The sequence below is a fragment of the Alosa alosa genome, chromosome 11 (assembly GCF_017589495.1).
Source record: "Alosa alosa isolate M-15738 ecotype Scorff River chromosome 11, AALO_Geno_1.1, whole genome shotgun sequence".
Classification (NCBI taxonomy): Eukaryota; Metazoa; Chordata; class Actinopteri; order Clupeiformes; family Clupeidae; genus Alosa; species Alosa alosa.
The window spans coordinates 16,507,059-16,525,013 of record NC_063199.1 but is presented as its reverse complement, the minus strand read 5'-3'; the positions used below and the strand labels follow the sequence as shown (position 1 = coordinate 16,525,013).

Genomic DNA, 17,955 nt, shown 5'->3' with positions numbered 1-17,955 from the left:
AAGTAGTCTATGGTGTGACAACAGACGAGAGGAAAGGAGGACTCTTGCATGGCTTGCCGTTTACACTATGCTACACTGACTTCCCCAAGTTAGTCACGATAATCATTATCATATGACAGGTCTTACGAAGACCTGTGATGAATCATTTCCGAGAATTTTTGTCGGCTTAATAACACGGTTTTAAACTTTTCAGTTATGACTGCAACTCCATAAGATCCTATTAGTGTGCTGATCTGTCACCATGTGATAGGCTCACCTCTGTGGCAGACCTTGTTAACTTTGTGCAAGCTTATATTTGCCTAGTGGCTGAAGGCCCCAATGTGTTTATGTGAGTTGATGCTCTGTCATGTTGATGACATGCAATATGTCCACCCTCATTTGTTAAAGCTGACCACTTGCAATATGTCCACCCTCATTTGTTAAAGCTGACCACTTGCAAGTTATCTTAATTCAGTTTTTAGAGGTTAAATGATGGGTGGCCTTTTGGTTTTACAATTATAATGAAATGAATGATGTGATGTAACCACACTGTATACTGTGAATATGCCGACCACTTTCTAAGCAATTACTTGCACAGGTTGAACCAGAGCCGTATAAAGATATCTTGATACGGTTGAACCCCATTTAAGAAGGAGCTGCTTCAATGTACTCAAAGAATTCCTGTTACTAAGGTTACAGCTTGCTTCACTCGGATACTTGTCTTCCATGGCTGTTAAAACAAGCTTTGTATGCTGTGGAACTCTAGTGTCAACCTTTGTAACAACAAACTTATTTCAGAGGCATCAAATATCTGAATGTCTGTAAGCACAGTAGGTGTTTAACCTTTCCACCTTTGTCTGAAGGTTCTTTTCTGTTTTTCAGAAAAGATAACAAGATAAGTGTTGACCTCTTTTTTAAAATCTTTCTGCTTATGAAGGCCTGTTATGCTGCGTTTGTTTGTCTGTGGGACCTGTGCTGTGGCTCAGTGTGGGTGACAGCAATGTGATACCCACTCACATTTAGACTGACTAACCCTCAGATCTTTCCCTCTCGCACATGGTGTCAAATGAATGGGGCTCATTGAATTTCCCCTCTGACATGCAGAGCCTGTGCTCGCCCCTTGCAATACTTACAGAGGTTACAACAAGTTAATGTGTGCCATGATTTGAGTTCATGCTTGTGTGTGTTGCGCGTGGTCAGTCAGCGGGCAGTTAAGTGAACATGCACAATGTTTTGACTGGCCGTACAGAGAGAGGCTAGTTTGTATTACGCAAGAATGCCGCGCCATGGCAATGGCTTGCCAAAAGCCAGGAATTCAGCCTAGCAGGGCCCTGGGTTATTAAATCTGATTAAGCTCCTGGGTAGCTCGCCATGCTCTTTTGCTAATGTCTGACTCCAAGGGATCAGCCATGCAAGATGAGAGAGCTGGCATGGAAGAGAAAACCATGGGGTTTGAAGCGGCACGGAGGGGCAGGGTGGCGGGGGCGAGTGAGGGAGGGCTTTGCAGTGTTTTTAAAAGTGCTTCTCTGAGACAAGGGGAGAATTGAGCTGTAGTGGTGGCAGATATGGCCAAGTGGGACTCCTCCGGCTCTAACCTGGCTTTCCAGTTACCCCAGTGGATGGTGAGTTTGTTGGTCACCGCGGTTTTAATCTCCTATGGCGTGTTCGAGTGATGTGTCGAGTGGCCAGATTGTTTGGTGCCAGTAGAATACTGCGTAGAGATTTTCCATGATGTAACCTACATGAGAGGATGTTGTTTTGGCTGTGAACATACCATTGACAGTGTAACTATATGTATCTTCAATTGTGGTCATCTAACAAGGAAATCTTTATACTTTTTGAGAATGTATTATTTTCTGTTATAATGGTTCAATTGATACAAGTAAATATGACATGCAGTGGTGCAAGTGCAACTTATTAGTACTTACTGATACGATAGTGCTTGTGTATACTGATCTTTTTTGGAATTGTTTTGAGCAACATTATTCTGTTTATTATTTTTAAAACGGATGCAGATGTAGCTCGTTAATAATAATGTATTCATAATTTCAACCAGTCACCTCACTATCTACTATGCATAGACCTAGCTGAAAATACCTGACTGTACAATCTGAACAAGTCTCTTTGAATGGCCAAATTGGTGCTGTTCCCCAACACAGCCCCTTATTTCCACTGACACCTGAGTCAGCCTGCTCAGCCAGGTGTGATGCAGCAGTCCCTGCTGGTTTAATTAACTTGAGAGCTGATGTGGGCTTAATGTCCTAGAACTATAGTGAGATATCTTAGGGGGAAATAAGTTAACTGCATTTCAAGAATATCACAGAATCAGATTCTCCATACTGTTGCCTCTAACTGATGTGCAAAGTCCCCATCCTGGCACATAGTATTATTATTTCTGTAAGAGACTGAGAGTAGAGCCCATTGAGCCTGGTCAAATTACTGTCTGGTTTATTTGCACAGCAAATACAGCTCACAGAGCAGAAGCAGGCCGAGTTCAACAAGCGCCCCGGGAAGATCGGACGCCGGTCCTTCTCCCGCTCCATCTCGCAGTCATCCACGGACAGTTTCAGCTCAGGTACTGCACCAACCCACACAGAGACGAGACTGGCATCCCAGTGTGAGTTCACTCAGGCCAGGAGAACTGTAACAAAAAGCTTAATGGATTTGTTTGCGGGGCAAGTTGTAAAGCCTTCAAAGGAGTCAGTTAGTCTTGATCTCCTTTTTGTAGTATGCCAAAGTGCTTCTCAGACAAAATGTGTTTGTGTTTGCACCCTGAGCGCATTATTTTGTGAAAGACTGAAAGAGTTCATGTTGTTCTTTAGCTCCCTCAGAGTCGGACAGTTCAGAAGATGAGGGCACACCTCGCGACAAAGTGCAGAAAAACTCCAAAGGCAGCAGTGACTTCTGCATCAAAAACATCAAGCAGGCCGACTTTGGGCGCAGAGAGATTGAAATTGCAGAACAGGGTATGTCAGACAAAAACAAGAAAACACCCTTGTGTTGGTATTTTGAAAGTGGCACCTTAATTAAACACTCTGGTTTTCTCTGTGCAGAGATGTTAGCCCTTGTTGCACTAAGGAAGAGAGCTCAAGGGGAAAAACCTTTAAGTGGAGCCAAGATAGTGGGCTGCACACACATCACTGCTCAGACCGCGGTAGGTGGAGTGGTCTTCTCCAAAACTCACATGGACACACACGTGCGTTCACACAGACGTACACTCGGCTCATGTGGTGCTTCAAGTCAACTAGTTGACCCCGACAGTTCATGAGTTCAATTCCCACGGAGAACCCATGTTGTTCACACTGTATGTACTTGTAATGTAAGTCGGTGTGGATAAAGGTGTCTCCTGAGTGTTGTGCTCATCTCTTTAGGTGTTGATAGAGACTCTGGCTGTGCTTGGTGCTCAGTGCAGGTGGGCTGCCTGTAACATCTACTCCACCCAGAACGCTGTGGCCGCGGCTTTAGCAGAGGCTGGTAAGGGAAAACACACACACACACACACACACACACACACACACACACACACGCTCATACATGCACACACACATACACACTCATACACGCACACACGCTCATACATGCACTCACTCACACACGCTTATACACGCACAGCACACACACGCTCATACACGCACGCATGTACACACACACACGCTCATACATGCACACACACACACACAAACACACATGCCTTACATTAATTCCATGACTCTTCTTGTTACCAACATTTCAACATTTCTTTCTGTCTCTTTTCCATTTTGCTCTGGTTCTGTGTGGCTGTTTTTGTTTCAAATGCTAAGCTTGTTTCGTCAGTCTTCCCTGCAAAATGATATTCTGCTTTCTGTTTGACATGAAAGGATTTTCAGTGTTTGCCTGGAAAGGGGAATCAGAGTATGACTTCTGGTGGTGCATTGATCGCTGTGTGAACCTTGAGGGCTGGCAACCAAACATGGTAAGATATGTTATGTTGGCTCATTTCTCTGTTAATAATGATGCCTTAACATCTAACACTACTTGATTTCTCATGTATCCTCTGGTCATTAACATCTATTTCAGTAAAAAAATTTTCAAAATCTGTTCAATTACATGTCTTGTCTTCTGTTCATAATGCTGTTTGTAGATCCTTGATGATGGGGGCGATCTTACACATTGCATTTATAAGAAGTACCCCCATGTCTTCAACAAGATTAAGGGCATCGTGGAGGAGAGTGTCACTGGAGTTCACAGGTTTGATTGGGTCTATCAACTCTTATTCTGTATTTTTCATTTGTCCTGTCTCGTATCTGAAAATAATGTCACTTCTTACTCCCTTTCAACTGTGTGGATGTATGGATAACTTACAGATGTTTTCATATAGTGCAAATTAACTCCTGCTACATGTATACTAACTCATGTCTTCTTAGACTGTACCAACTGTCTAAAGCAGGAAAGCTGTGTGTGCCAGCCATGAATGTGAATGACTCTGTGACCAAGCAGAAGTTTGACAACCTCTACTGCTGCAGAGAGTCCATTCTAGATGGGTCAGTTCGCTTCCCTTATGATCTCCAGACACACATTTAGAAAAGTACTTTCCCACACTAATCTACTTACCTCTTTGAAACTCCACGAACAGTCTGAAGAGAACCACTGATGTGATGTTTGGTGGCAAGCAGGTGATGATATGTGGATACGGAGAGGTAAATGCAGACGCATGCACATTAATTCTCCTGCTCTGTACCCTCCCTACTATTACTATTATCTGTCTGAATATGTATTGGTTTATATGTCATTTGTGTCCATGGATCAAGCTGTCCTTCTCTTTCTTTATCTGTCTCTCTTCTCTGTATGTTGTATGTGGTACTCTGTAGGCTGGTAATATCTATCTCTGTATGTTGTATGTGGAACTCTGTAGGTTGGTAATATCTGTCTCTGTATGTTGTATGTGGTACTCTGTAGGCTGGTAATATCTGTCTCTGTATGTTGTATGTGGAACTCTGTAGGTTGGTAATATCTGTCTCTGTATGTTGTATGTGGAACTCTGTAGGTTGGTAATATCTGTCTCTGTATGTTGTATGTGGTACTCTGTAGGTTGGTAATATCTGTCTCTGTATGTTGTATGTGGTACTCTGTAGGTTGGTAAGGGATGCTCTGCTGCTCTGAAGGCCCTGGGTGCCATTGTGTATGTAACAGAGATCGACCCGATCTGCGCTCTGCAGGCATGGTACTGCACAATAGCTTTATTATTGTAGAGCTACAGAGTAGAACTTCCCTACAGCAGTTGAGCCTTACACGTTTTACTGACTTATCACATGATCTCTCTTCCCAGCATGGATGGCTTCCGACTGGTCAAGCTGAGTGAGGTCATCCGAAATGTAGACATTGTCATCACATGTACAGGCATGTAAATGAAATGCTGCTCTTATGGTCCATTTTGTTCCTTTTTTATGCCTGTATTTGAACTGCTTAGCTTTGTAATTTCTTGGTAGCCATTTTCTGGAGATGGATGGGAGATGAGAATTTCTGAAATTTCTGTTGAAATTGATGAGAATGGCTCCCTTTGTTTGGTCTGTAGGCAATAAGAATGTTGTGAGGAGGGAACATTTGGACCGCATGAAAAATGGCTGCATGGTCTGCAACATGGGACATTCCAACACAGAGATAGATGTGGTGAGTGACAAAAAAAAGAATAAAATACTGTGAACCCTGGCACTCACAGAACAACTGGGAGAACCGGTCATTTGTGCCATAGATTATTTTTGTTTGTGAATTTGTAGACCACTTTGGCACAAACTTTGTTGTACTATGTAAATAGTTCATTGACAAATAAGGCTTTTAAAAACATGTTTTCAAAATAATCTTTAAAAATGGACAGAATGCATTAGTTTGAAGTTACAGGGGTTTTAATACATTTTTAGACTGTATTTGCAATTTTACCACCCCCAAAAATGCCTGGTGGTGCAACCAAAAGTAAAAAAAAAAGCCCACACTTGTTTTATTTTTGGTAAGTATACCTGAGAGTGTCTACCGTCCTTAACACATTATTTTATTGTAGTTGACCTTGGTAAAAAAAAAAATAATGAATATGAATATATTTTGGTGTAACATCCAACTTTACATTTAAAATGTGGATAAATTTGGTTTTCCAAGTATATTGTTTAATATAATAATTAGGTACAGCACATTTTTCAACCATTTATCCACTATTTCTTGGTTTAAATTAGTATTTTACCCGGTTGTACCACCTGACGATGCGGTTGCGCCACTTGACTTTTGCTACTAATTTCAAATTATACAGGTATCTTCTTGAACACCTATATAACCTTTTGACTAGCAAGTTCATCCATTCAATTTTCCAATACAATAAAGAGTTTTATAATAAAATATATTTTTCTTAGTTTTACATTGGTTGTACCACCTGACATGTGATCTGTACAAGTCCAACTATGAAGAGAAATTAGCTATTTTTTATCAATATAATAATTTATCTTTTCCCTCTTCAGTTCAAAATAAACGTTGTATGAATGTAGTTGCACCACCCTGACATTTGAGATACGCAAATTTCCAATTTTTTTCCATTTTTTCAATTTTACAAACAATTTAAGAGCTAGTAAACTAGTAAATAAAATAAAATAATAAAATGATGCCCCCATATTTATTTTTAATGTCCTTATCTTTTAAATTCTTTTCACAGTCTTAATTTGCTCGGACGGTTGCGCCACCTGACATTTTGAGGGTTTGAGATAAGAAAACATAAAATAAATATAATTTTTATGATAAACAGAAAGTATGTTCAATTATACAGGTTTTATAGAATAAAATTATGCTTGTAATGAATCATTGTAGACAGGTAGGGTCTCGCGCCAATTACTCAAGGCCGTGCGGGTGCGTTAGTTTTGGGCAACGTAACAGTCAATCAAGAAAAAACACTTGCACACCATTATTTGCTGTTGAAAAATAAATAAACAAAGTGTTTAATCCATCAAGCCAAGGTGCTACCAAGTGAGGTGATGTACAAACGTTTCGGTCCTCAGACCTTCATTTTGCACTGATCAAGGTCTGAGGACCGAAACGTTTGTACATCACCTCAATTGGTAGCACGGCAAACGGCAAATAATGGTGTGTGAGTTTTTTCTTGTTATAAATCATTTAAAATGATTTTAAACCAAAGTAAGGGACTCGGACACAGAAATCTGCATGTGACGTCATTGACCCAAATACAGAAATATGACGCGTGTTGACTTGTAACATAAAATAACATAAGTTCAAGAGTGCTTGCCCAGTTCTATTACGAAAGATCTGGACAGAAGTAGAGAGAAAGAGAGAGAGACAGAGAGAGAGAGAGAATCACTAGGTTGATTGGTTGTGTCCCCCCAGGCTAGCCTGCGGATGCCAGAGCTGACGTGGGAACGTGTGAGGTCACAGGTGGATCATATCATCTGGCCAGATGGCAAAAGGATCATTCTTCTGGCTGAGGTCCAACATATATTTACAGTTATTAGATATTTAACCATATTTCCCAGTTCACATAACATCAGTGTAGACAGTTTACACAGTGACAATAATCAGTGTATTATTTGAATCACGTGTTGTCTGTGGTCTGTAATTTTAACCGTTATTTGCAGGGTCATCTGCTGAACCTGAGCTGTTCCACAGTTCCCACCTTTGTCCTCTCCATCACAGCCACCACTCAGGTAGAACAACTGTATATGACTACTGACACCAAATCAGTATTTGCCCCATCAACAATGTGTTTCAAGTTACACTGTGTCTCTAAAGTCTTCATGTACAGCTCTTTATACAGTAGTAGAGGAGACTGAAGTAAATTAAAAATTCTCCCTGCGGCATCCTTGCATTAGTGTGGGCACACTCAGATGAGCATGTCCAGGGAGGTCAGCATTTGATGTCTTCCTCTGCTCTGCAGGCGTTGGCCTTGATAGAGCTCTATAATGCACCAGAGGGACGCTACAAGCAAGACGTCTATTTACTTCCAAAGAAAATGGGTAAGGCCAGTGGCCGCTATTTACACATTAGAATTTCAGTTGTGTCTTCATATGTGACTGGAAGTGGGTTTTCTATTTGTATAGGGCAGTCTAGCCTTGGAGCCAGCCCGAGTTTCCCCCACCCACAAAATTTGAGTTTGGGAAATTTGGTCTGGACTGGACTGGCCTCTATATGCCCAAACCAGAGCGCTTTGTGCCAGTTAAATCGTCTAGATGGGTTACATACAATGATGGACAGATGAGCGATTGGTGCCCTGTCATTCAAGCCACCTGAGCACGCTTGAGTTGATTTTGTTTACAACAAAAAGGCTATCGCTAGAGAAACTAGATGTTTAGATTCACCGATCAAGTCTGTTGTACAACATATTGACTGTACAATAACTTTTATCACTTTATCACTAAAGCAGTGATTAATACATTTGTCAAGAAGAAAGATGTTTTTTGGCTGTTCTCCCTACAGGATTTATATGTTGTTGCTCTGATTGGTTAGGTCAGGTCTATCCAGTTGTGTGCAGAGTCATTATTTCCCCTGTATTTGTTGAAACACGCCCCATAATCAAATCTGTATGGACTGACACCAGACTCAAATTCCGAATAGAATTGAGAATTGATTAGTGTAATCCCAGTCTGAATAGAATTGAGTCTGGCTATACGTCAAGCTAAGGGCAGTGATGATCTAGTGTCAATGTTTTGAGTCAGTGTATTGTTTTCAGATGAGTATGTGGCCAGTCTTCACCTGCAAACATTTGATGCACACCTTACCGAGCTGACGGATGACCAGGCCAAGTACCTGAGCCTGAACAAGAACGGGCCATTCAAACCAAACTACTACAGGTAAAGCAAACACAGAAATGAAATGGAATCTCCTTAAGATGATTGGTTCCGTTTTTTGCACCACAAGGTTGCATAGACGTTTAAGGGCATTTTCACTAATTTTCTATCATGGCCAAATATTTCAGATATTAGCACACAGCTATATAAACAACAAGAGATAAAGGAGGGACTGTTGGACCAGAAGGAGAGTATTGAAACTTGGTCCCATTCACTACACTGCTGGGCCTCTTCAGCTGCTGGTACTCTGCTGCCATCTAGAGGAAGACTTTGTAACTGTCTCTGAAACTGAAAATCTTGAATTTTTAGTCAAAACTACAGTGTTACTTTTTAAGTGAATCACAAATTAAACACTATATGATTTTATATGTAAATACATGGCCCATATATTTAAATAGTGCTTTCATAATGTTGGTGTACTATTGAGTATTCTGTATCATCACTGTAGTTTGTGAGTTTGTCACTGCATCTTAACAACAGATCATAATATACTGTATGTGTAATGCATTATTATGATTCATAAAAATAGCTCACTGAAATATGTAATACTATTGAATAGTAAGTGTTTAATTTTAAATTAGTAATACTGATTATTGAAATATTATGTTAGATTTAGCTGTTTTTGTTCTAATTATTCTGTGGGTGTAGCTGTCTATCATGTAGGCCACTTTAGCGTTAACACTGGAGCAGGATGAGGGGAGTGGACTTATTCTGTGCCTTTTGAAAACATTTTTAAATGTGTAAAATACTCTTGTGTTGTATGTGTTTGTCATTCAAATAAACAGAGAGAGAGAGTTACTGAGGCCAGGCAGGACTTAAGATGTCCAACTAATTGTTTGGGTGCAAGCACTTGATTGCCCAGTGAAGTTATCACTCTTCCATAGACTCCACTGCCTATGCCATTTCATCCAATAAAAAGTCAGCATGTTTATTGAAACAGTTTATTGATTTAATCTCTCTGGCTAACTAGACAGCTTTAGGTACATAACTGTCGTTATTTCTCCAGTGTGGCAATTTTATCCATGTTAGTTAGAGATAGAGTAGAAGATGGGCTCAGGAGCTTGTGTCTTTAGCTCACCTGGTCTTCCATTTACTGAAGGTAAATAATCAGCAATCTGTTTGTCTTCTGTCTGTATGCTACTCACTCTTGGTAGCTGCATCTGTCATCACAAGTTGTCACTGCAAGTCCACTGACCCACTACTAGTCTCTGCTAACAGGTAACTGGCAAATGTCCGGGGACGACAAAGGCCAGACCAGAGTAATCACTGCCAGAGCATCACTCGGTGCGCAAGCAGCAGATCACTGTGTGTGTCCTAACATGAGACACACAGTGTGTGTCCACCAGACTAGAGCTAAAAATACTGCCGAGTTCCAGGATTAGTGTAATCCCAGTGGGGGTTGGGGCATGGATATTTGGAGACAGAAGAGAGACACAGTTCCCAGATGAAGAGTTCGGATGTGGACGTTTTGATTCACATCTTCATGAAGTCTGTCTGAAAGTGTTGAAGCATAGGCTGAACAATCTAAAATGACTTGGTTAAAATTGCTTGATCCAATCCAGTAAAACACATTTTCTATACACCCTCCAAAATCAATATGGCTAAGCACCAGGTTCTCTTCCTCTAATAACAAACTCATCAGGGCGGGATTCTGATTGGCTCGACATTTGGAGAAAGATGAGAAGGCTTGTGACAGATGGTTTGGTCACCCTATAGGCATTCGTGGTCAGACTGCCAAAGGAAACCAGGAAGTGCACATTATAAAAATTATAAAATCTGGGAAAATAATTACAGTGCCATAATTCTTTATTGTAAATGTACTCAACAGTTGAGAATACCATAAAAGTTGACATCATAGAGTTTCACAGGTTTGGTATTCCTCTTATATTTAACATTGGCTTTCACCACAATTATTTTCATATTTTCTGCATTATTTTCCTTGGCAAATGTGTTGTAACAAAACAGGCATTGCAGAGTTAATATACTGTGAGTTGTAACACTGCTGACATTTTTACTTTTTACTGAAATTGGAATCTATTTCTTATATAGCATGTGTGACTATATGATGAAACTCCGCCCTCCTTTTACCCTAAGGCAAGCAGCACTCAGTAAGGGTGGTAACCAGTAGCAACCCCTCTTGGGACCCCTTAAAATGCTTTGACCCACCCTGCCATCACAACATGCTGTAATTGGGATGGACCAGCTGTTAATGTGAACCCCACACCCAGTCCACTCCCTGCCCCAGCCGCCTCCTCCGCCCCAGTTGCATTACAGTGGAGTGATGAATGGGGGCCGTTAAGCAGGAAAACTGATTAGCAGGCATTAGAAGAACATTTACAACGTCGGACATGAGGAACCCGTCTCTCCTGTCTGTTCCCATTGCTCAGCCATAAAGTGGCCACTCACACCACCACGCAACCGTGCATACGCACATAAAATACGTCAAAAGAAGTCAAACATATGGAGCTTGATACGGTCATCTAAAAGAGTCACGTGTTGTGTTAAAAACAATGACATGGCATGTAAACTGTGTGATTGTCTGTTCTCACTGATCTCTCCCAATAACCCACTGAAGGCTGAATATCCTCTCAACCTCCTCAACCCTGTTTCCACTTTCCTATCCCCCTGGCAGCCTGAGAGAGGGAGAGAGAGAGAGAGATAGAGAGAGGTTGCATCATAATCTGAAATCCCAGATGATAAAACCAAGGATTTGAGGCCTTCTGCCATTGCAAAATAGGAGACAGAGAGAAACAAGCATAATCTGCCATGCATCGTGCCATTCTTCTCCATTCACTGACATGTCTAAACCTAGAACAGTACTTTTCTGCATGCCACACGCAGAAACACACTTAAAAGGGCCATTTTGCATTCAGCAATACTATATTTCTTTCATCTGTATAAAGTGGCATTATCAAGCTACAGACCCTTTTCATCACTGTGCATTTTAGACCTGAAACCCAATACAATGTTGTCAGGCATAGTCAATTTTTAATGAATCTATTATGGAACCCATTGTTCAGCACAAACCCCAATGTATTCTCTGAGTCGGTTGACTGTGCCAGAATAATGGCATCTGGGTCTCCACAACTGGTTTCCTTCTGAGATCATAGTATTTGCTTATCTGGCTTTTCCTCTGAGCGTGTCACGTTACCAGCTCTGTGATCAGCTAATTGCACAGGAGTCACCCCCGAGAGAGACGATGCCTCCGGGAACAGAAGACATGGGGGAGAGCAGAGGAGAGGACGAAACAACCGTTAATCATTCTTGAGTCATTTTATATTATACCTATATCAAGTGACAACAACTCCCCATTACATGAATCATGTTGCACATTGATGTAATTTTCATTATCCACCGTTACACCTTACATTCTTATCAAATCAATCCATTTAGATTCACCACCACTGCATCCCTGTTTAACTATCGAAGGCAAAGTGGAGAGCAATTCTGAGGGGGCCCTCAACAACGCTTCCATGGCGACAGTGGCTCTGAGACCGCAGGTGTGCAGAGGAGGCCATTAGACTCCACCCCTTCCTGCCTCACCTGAAATCACTCGCTCAGTGCTTAGGTAATGATTAAGGCATAAACTTCAACCTACAACTGTCAAAATGCAGTTGCTATAGCTATCGCGTGACACCACCAAGGAGATTGGTACATGCCCTCAAACAGTTGTTGGCAAGTCTAGAACCACCGGATCCATCGTGCCCACCAGTGTGAGTTCTACCATTGCCAAACACTGTAGGAGAGTGATGATATAGCCAGGCGCTTCCACTGGACACCATCTGACGGCTGCTTTATCAGTCACATACGTACACACTTCCACATCAAATTACTGCATATATTGCATAAGTCAGGTGCATCTCAGTATTCACACTCTGCAATAAATGTCTCAAGAAGTCTTCATAATAATAGGCTCAGATACAAGATGCACATAAACTTTCAATTTCACAACTTGGTCATACTCTCAATGATAACCATTACAAAAACATTCAATAGCCTACTGATATTCCCAGATTGTACTATTTGGGTCTAATGTTACTGCTGTGCTGCAAACAACAACAAAAAAAGACCTCCATAGCAGTGAAAGACATCTGAGAAGATAAACTGATTGATCCGTCACCCTCTGTAGACTTTCTAAAGGTATTGAACACTGACAAAATATTAATTATGCATTATATTCCAAAAGAAGGAGGGAAAAGAACATCTCACGCTGAACCTCTGTGGAAAATATCAGTTGTGTGTCTGTCTTGTCCTATATTGGCACTACACATAATTGCTCAACTGATATATACAAAAGCAAAAATGTGCTAGTGCCAAAATAGGCTAAGAAGAGATAAAGCACCATTTCAGAAACCGACACATTTCCATAATTTTGGTACAGATATGAAAAAAAAAAAAAAAAATAATAAAATAAAATAAAAAAAAAATCACAGATGAAAAAGATGGGGGGGGGGGGGGGGGGGGAATCACAGATGAAGTTAGTGTGGGCAGAAGAATAATGTGGTTCATTCTCTACTCTGTTTATGGCCCTATGGTAATTCACTGACTGAGTGTGTTTACAGTGAATTCTACCAGTGCCATACACAGAACAGGAGTCAGAGTGTATCGGGCCCAGCAGACCTGTGGATAAGTCCAAAACACCCTTACTATCCAGTTCCATTCAACCATTAGGGAGAAGTGGGTTGTATTTCTCTGAACACAAAATAAGCATATTCTCTGAACCCAGCATCTTCTAAAACCAGAAAGAACTAACTTCCTGATCTTATGCCTAGCTCTTATCATTAGATATTCAAATACGATTTCATCATTAGAATTATCAACATTTGGAAAATGTCTTTCTCTACGTTTTTGTGAAAAGCCTTGTGACCTGACCACTGCCACCATTTTTGTAATAAATACTGATTTCACTGTAGTCCAATACAGACCTACACAAAACAGGCACTTTTTAAATAGAGTTCCAGGTAAGGGGATGTTAAAATGGTTCTTATTCCAATTTTAAAAACCTGGATGTTCGCATCCATGGTATCGATGTATAGCGCACGTGTTAACGAGTCCCCTTTTTACGCATATGTGCTCAATTCCCTTAAAATAATGAAAATAATGAATACTGAACACCACAACAACATACAATTCAAAAGACTAAACTGACAAGTTAGTGATATCTTCTGGTCTGGTCTTTACTCTCAGTCAGTTGCTTTCAGACAGTACGAGAGCATCAGCAATGCACTCACAGTCTGCCATGATAACAGCCTGGACTGAATCCAGGGCGAAAATTATGCGCTAAGTGATTTTTGAGACGTTCAAATGTCTCCCTGAGCACTTCTCATTCTCCCATTTCCGCTACAAATCAATAAGCCCGCTCCAAAAAGCCTCTACAGCTAGCCAAAACAGAGGCGTTGACTTGGGTTTGCAGAGTCTACTGGAGTGATGAAATCTTGGAGCAAAACTACACCTGCATTGGTGTTCCAGTTAGAACACATAGCCTACAAAAAGGACGTAATTAATCGAAAGAGAGATTAAAAAAAAAAATAGCCTAATTTTTAAACGTAAAATGTACTGTTCACATCTCTTCACTGCACAGCAGGATGGCAGCAAAGCTCGTTTAATCTCATTGTCTGTGATTACAGTCTCGTCCTCCAACTTCAGTTATTTTAGGAATGAGAATATCCTACATGGGAATATCCTACAGCGCTATGGATGTAGAGATTCAGTGAAGTACGGTCAGTGACGTATGTAACGTATAAATGTTGAAAAGTTATCTCTCCGGCAAACCTGACATATATGCACACTCTTCACATTCCCAAAGTCACGACTAACCCACTCATTTAATCTCAACTATGTCCTGTCCCATTAGCCCATTTGTGTCTGCTTCAACAAGCTAAACTATTAGTACAGCGCCTTAACCTACCCGAAAGTAATCTGGTGATAATATTTATTGTTAACATTAAACGAGGATATTGTGATCACAGCACCTTACACGCGCAGTGCTTAAGAACAACACATGGTAAGAAAGAACAAACAGAAAGTCAGTATACATCCATGATCCATCATTGTAGAACACAACATCGTTGTGTGCAACTAGGCCTACATTTTACATTCAGATATAAATCACATCAAGCTCGTCTTACCGAAAAATTAAATGGAATAAACCATTTAGTCATCTCTGGTTGATGCTCATGTAAGCAGCCCACCTGTCCTCCTCGGTCACTACGAAGGACACCACCACTGCATCCCTGTTGAAAACGTCCCGTCCTGGGCAGCACAGGCTAATGCTAATACACTTTGACTGCTCTAGGAATCCTTCGACCCGGTGACAAACACTCCTGCTGTTCGTTTTGCGAAGACTGGGATTTGCCCATGGAAAGATAATTAGCTTGTAAGCATCTTACCCCAGTGGCAAGAGAATAATCCCTCCCTGTTCCTCTGCCTCTGTTATTTGTGAAGTCACATACTTCATTGCAGACACGAGCCCAAATGAAACTTTCTGAAGTCTCACTCAGAATTAAAATCAAGATCTTGCCCCAAATAAATGTGATCTTTATGGCTATACACTGATACGGACAATATGGGAAAATACATAAACATGTTTTCTCTCCATCATGGCAGACGTAGTTTTACATTTGTTTATCAAATGTGAAACAGCATGCTTTTATATTAATGTACCATAATTACATATATCTGTGCCTGTTAATCATGAGGCATTTTGAACCCCAGATTATGGTTCCTGCCTTGTTGCCCTGCCCCCATGGGCGGATTACTTTTTTGCGTGAGATGACATATTGTTAAACCTGCATCTTACTCAGATAGAGACTGCGGCAGGATCAGATGACCCTATCCAGATGGTCAATACTGAGCCCAATCTACAATTACATTTGCAGGATAAGAGTCCTTTTCTAAGCGCTTCCAAAAAGAACGACTTGGAGCTCCAGTAGCCTAATCTGCGTTCCAAACCACCAAACCATCAAGAATAAAATTGAAACTGAAAATATAGTTTCAGCTCCTCCATAGAAACTGAAATATAGACGAACAACAAACGTAAAGAATTCTCTAAGAAGGTCAAATACAACCCAATCAGAGACAGTCGGTTACTCTTGACCACATGCGCTCAACTAAGACCACGGACAGAGTAGTGTCATAACTTTAACCCTAAAATTGCATACAACCTGTGCAGCAGTGCGCAGTGAAGTCACTTCTCCTTGGGGCCCGCGTCTCCGGTGTGGAGACTGGTGTGATGATGCCGTGCTGTACCTTTCTAAATATATGCACCTGCCGTCCTGCCCCTTACCCATACTCCTCTTTTTCGTTTAATGAGTACACTTGCCTGCTGTTGATAATTAGACATACGCAAAGCCTATTTGGAAAAACTGATCCCGCATTGTCAGTCAGTCAGTGGGATCCAGTTTCAGCCTTTCAGGTGGAATTGTTACAGTGAAATCAATCCACAGGTTCTCATTGTTTCTTCCGCACATTTTTAAACAGGGACAGCGAGCCTGGCACACCGCTGTTTCATCTTGCCCTCTTTGTGGACACACCGTATCTGGTAAATTTGACCATGGGGCTGGAACCCAAGATTGTAACGCGCTGAGGGGTAAATGGTGGCGACGGCAATGGATACGTCTTCCAATAAATATTTTAGCAAGTCCCTCAACCTCCGTACAGGTGAGATCCCCAAGTGCCACAGCAACAAAGCCAACACAGGTGCATCTAATATAAGCTAAATTAACGAGAAATTAAGCCACACATGAATATTAACAACGATGTGGTCCATTTCAGCAGCATACTTGACATATGTAAAATGAGGAATCTGAATCAATGGAACATTTTTACCAACGGTTCCATGTAAAAATAATAAGAAGAATAATAATACATTTTATTTGTAGAGAGCTTTTTATCATGTACTCAAAGCACTGTGCATTGTAGGGTAAAAAAGGGAGGCAGGCAGGATTAAAAATGTAAAAGGTAAGAAAGTAGAATAAAATAAAAATTGGGAGGCACACAATGGCATATCATAACGTTATGGCATATTATGGCAACGTTAACAGACCTGCAACGTTAACAGACCTGCAAAACAAAACTGTCTAATTAATTATCTGAACCCATTTCATTTGATCAAGAGCATTTACAGAAAAACAGGTCCGAATTTCACTCTCTCATTGGATTTCACTCTTGGAGTAGGCTATGTTATTATTTTAAAGAAACACACACACACACACACACACACACACACATTGGCAGTTGTACCTTTCATTCATTCAGGCTCAGTTATTTTACCAGAGTCTTCGGAACATATGCCGATTCTTAATTGAAGGAAACATATCGACAGTAGCTTATTAGGCTACCAGTGCCCAAATAAAAGTTAGGCTATCTCTCAGAGAAACGAAGTATTTATTTTTTTAAAACCAGTTGACGAAACCCTGCCCCAGGAGAAGGTTACATGTTGGTAATTCATTTTAATTGATGGTATTTACTTATTTCTGCTTCTTTAAATGTGACCCATACTGTTTTGACCCCGTTGCCTCATACAGCTGTCCCACTGACTAATAAAGCGAAAGAAAAAAGGATGGTTAATGATGCATAAGTGGAGGCCACTGAGCCTAGTCGAATGTCACTCACTCGATCCTTTTTGTAAGCCTGCTATACTTTAGATTAAACTTCTAAGATCAGTGTAAGCTAGGTTAATAGCATCCAAACTATGATATACAAATAGACAAACCAAAGAAAAACTGACGAATAAAAAACATGTTACACCGTCATATAAATGAAAATTATTTTACAGTGGTGGGTCTCATCTAAAGTGGGAATGGTTAATCCATGTCAACACACAGGGTCATCTTTGCTTAGTCCAATGACAGATCCTCCCCTGCTCTTTTTATTTACTTTAACATATTTTAACATATTTTCAAAAAGTACTGCAAATAATATCCTAGCCTACTATACAATGAGCTCAATACATTGCCGAATAAAACCCAGTTGTATAATTTAGCACCCTTCTATAGCTCTCGGTGGACACCTTGTGGTCAACATTGGACATTGTCAGAATGATATTTTAAAGTGGAAATGTAGTTTATGTAGGGTTTAATAAGATAGGAGTGTGTTTCTTAACACTGTAGCAAAGAAACAATCCATTTCATAATAGAAATATAACTGCCATAATAATGATCTCACT

At 40.7% G+C, this 17,955-nt stretch overlaps 1 protein-coding gene across 3 annotated transcripts in view; it reads left to right on the top strand.

The window, feature by feature from the left end:
- LOC125303914 (S-adenosylhomocysteine hydrolase-like protein 1) overlaps positions 1 to 9,538 on the top strand; it is a 23,166-nt gene extending 13,628 nt beyond the window's left edge. Inside the window, exons 1-17 of one of the 3 annotated variants that reach the window (XM_048257878.1) lie at positions 1,481 to 1,601; positions 2,440 to 2,554; positions 2,802 to 2,945; positions 3,033 to 3,133; positions 3,351 to 3,453; positions 3,837 to 3,931; positions 4,100 to 4,206; positions 4,383 to 4,499; positions 4,592 to 4,655; positions 5,091 to 5,179; positions 5,285 to 5,355; positions 5,531 to 5,625; positions 7,333 to 7,431; positions 7,581 to 7,649; positions 7,880 to 7,958; positions 8,672 to 8,792; positions 8,918 to 9,538. In XM_048257878.1, the coding sequence (XP_048113835.1) occupies positions 1,545 to 1,601; positions 2,440 to 2,554; positions 2,802 to 2,945; positions 3,033 to 3,133; positions 3,351 to 3,453; positions 3,837 to 3,931; positions 4,100 to 4,206; positions 4,383 to 4,499; positions 4,592 to 4,655; positions 5,091 to 5,179; positions 5,285 to 5,355; positions 5,531 to 5,625; positions 7,333 to 7,431; positions 7,581 to 7,649; positions 7,880 to 7,958; positions 8,672 to 8,792; positions 8,918 to 8,924 (1,533 nt within the window). In that variant the 5' untranslated portion in view covers positions 1,481 to 1,544 and the 3' untranslated portion in view covers positions 8,925 to 9,538. Of the gene's footprint in view, positions 1 to 1,480; positions 1,602 to 2,439; positions 2,555 to 2,801; positions 2,946 to 3,032; positions 3,134 to 3,350; positions 3,454 to 3,836; positions 3,932 to 4,099; positions 4,207 to 4,382; positions 4,500 to 4,591; positions 4,656 to 5,090; positions 5,180 to 5,284; positions 5,356 to 5,530; positions 5,626 to 7,332; positions 7,432 to 7,580; positions 7,650 to 7,879; positions 7,959 to 8,671; positions 8,797 to 8,917 lie in introns of those variants that run through there. The other 2 variants (XM_048257874.1, XM_048257875.1) reach the window with 2 other exon arrangements.
- The last annotated feature ends 8,417 nt before the right edge of the window (positions 9,539 to 17,955 follow it).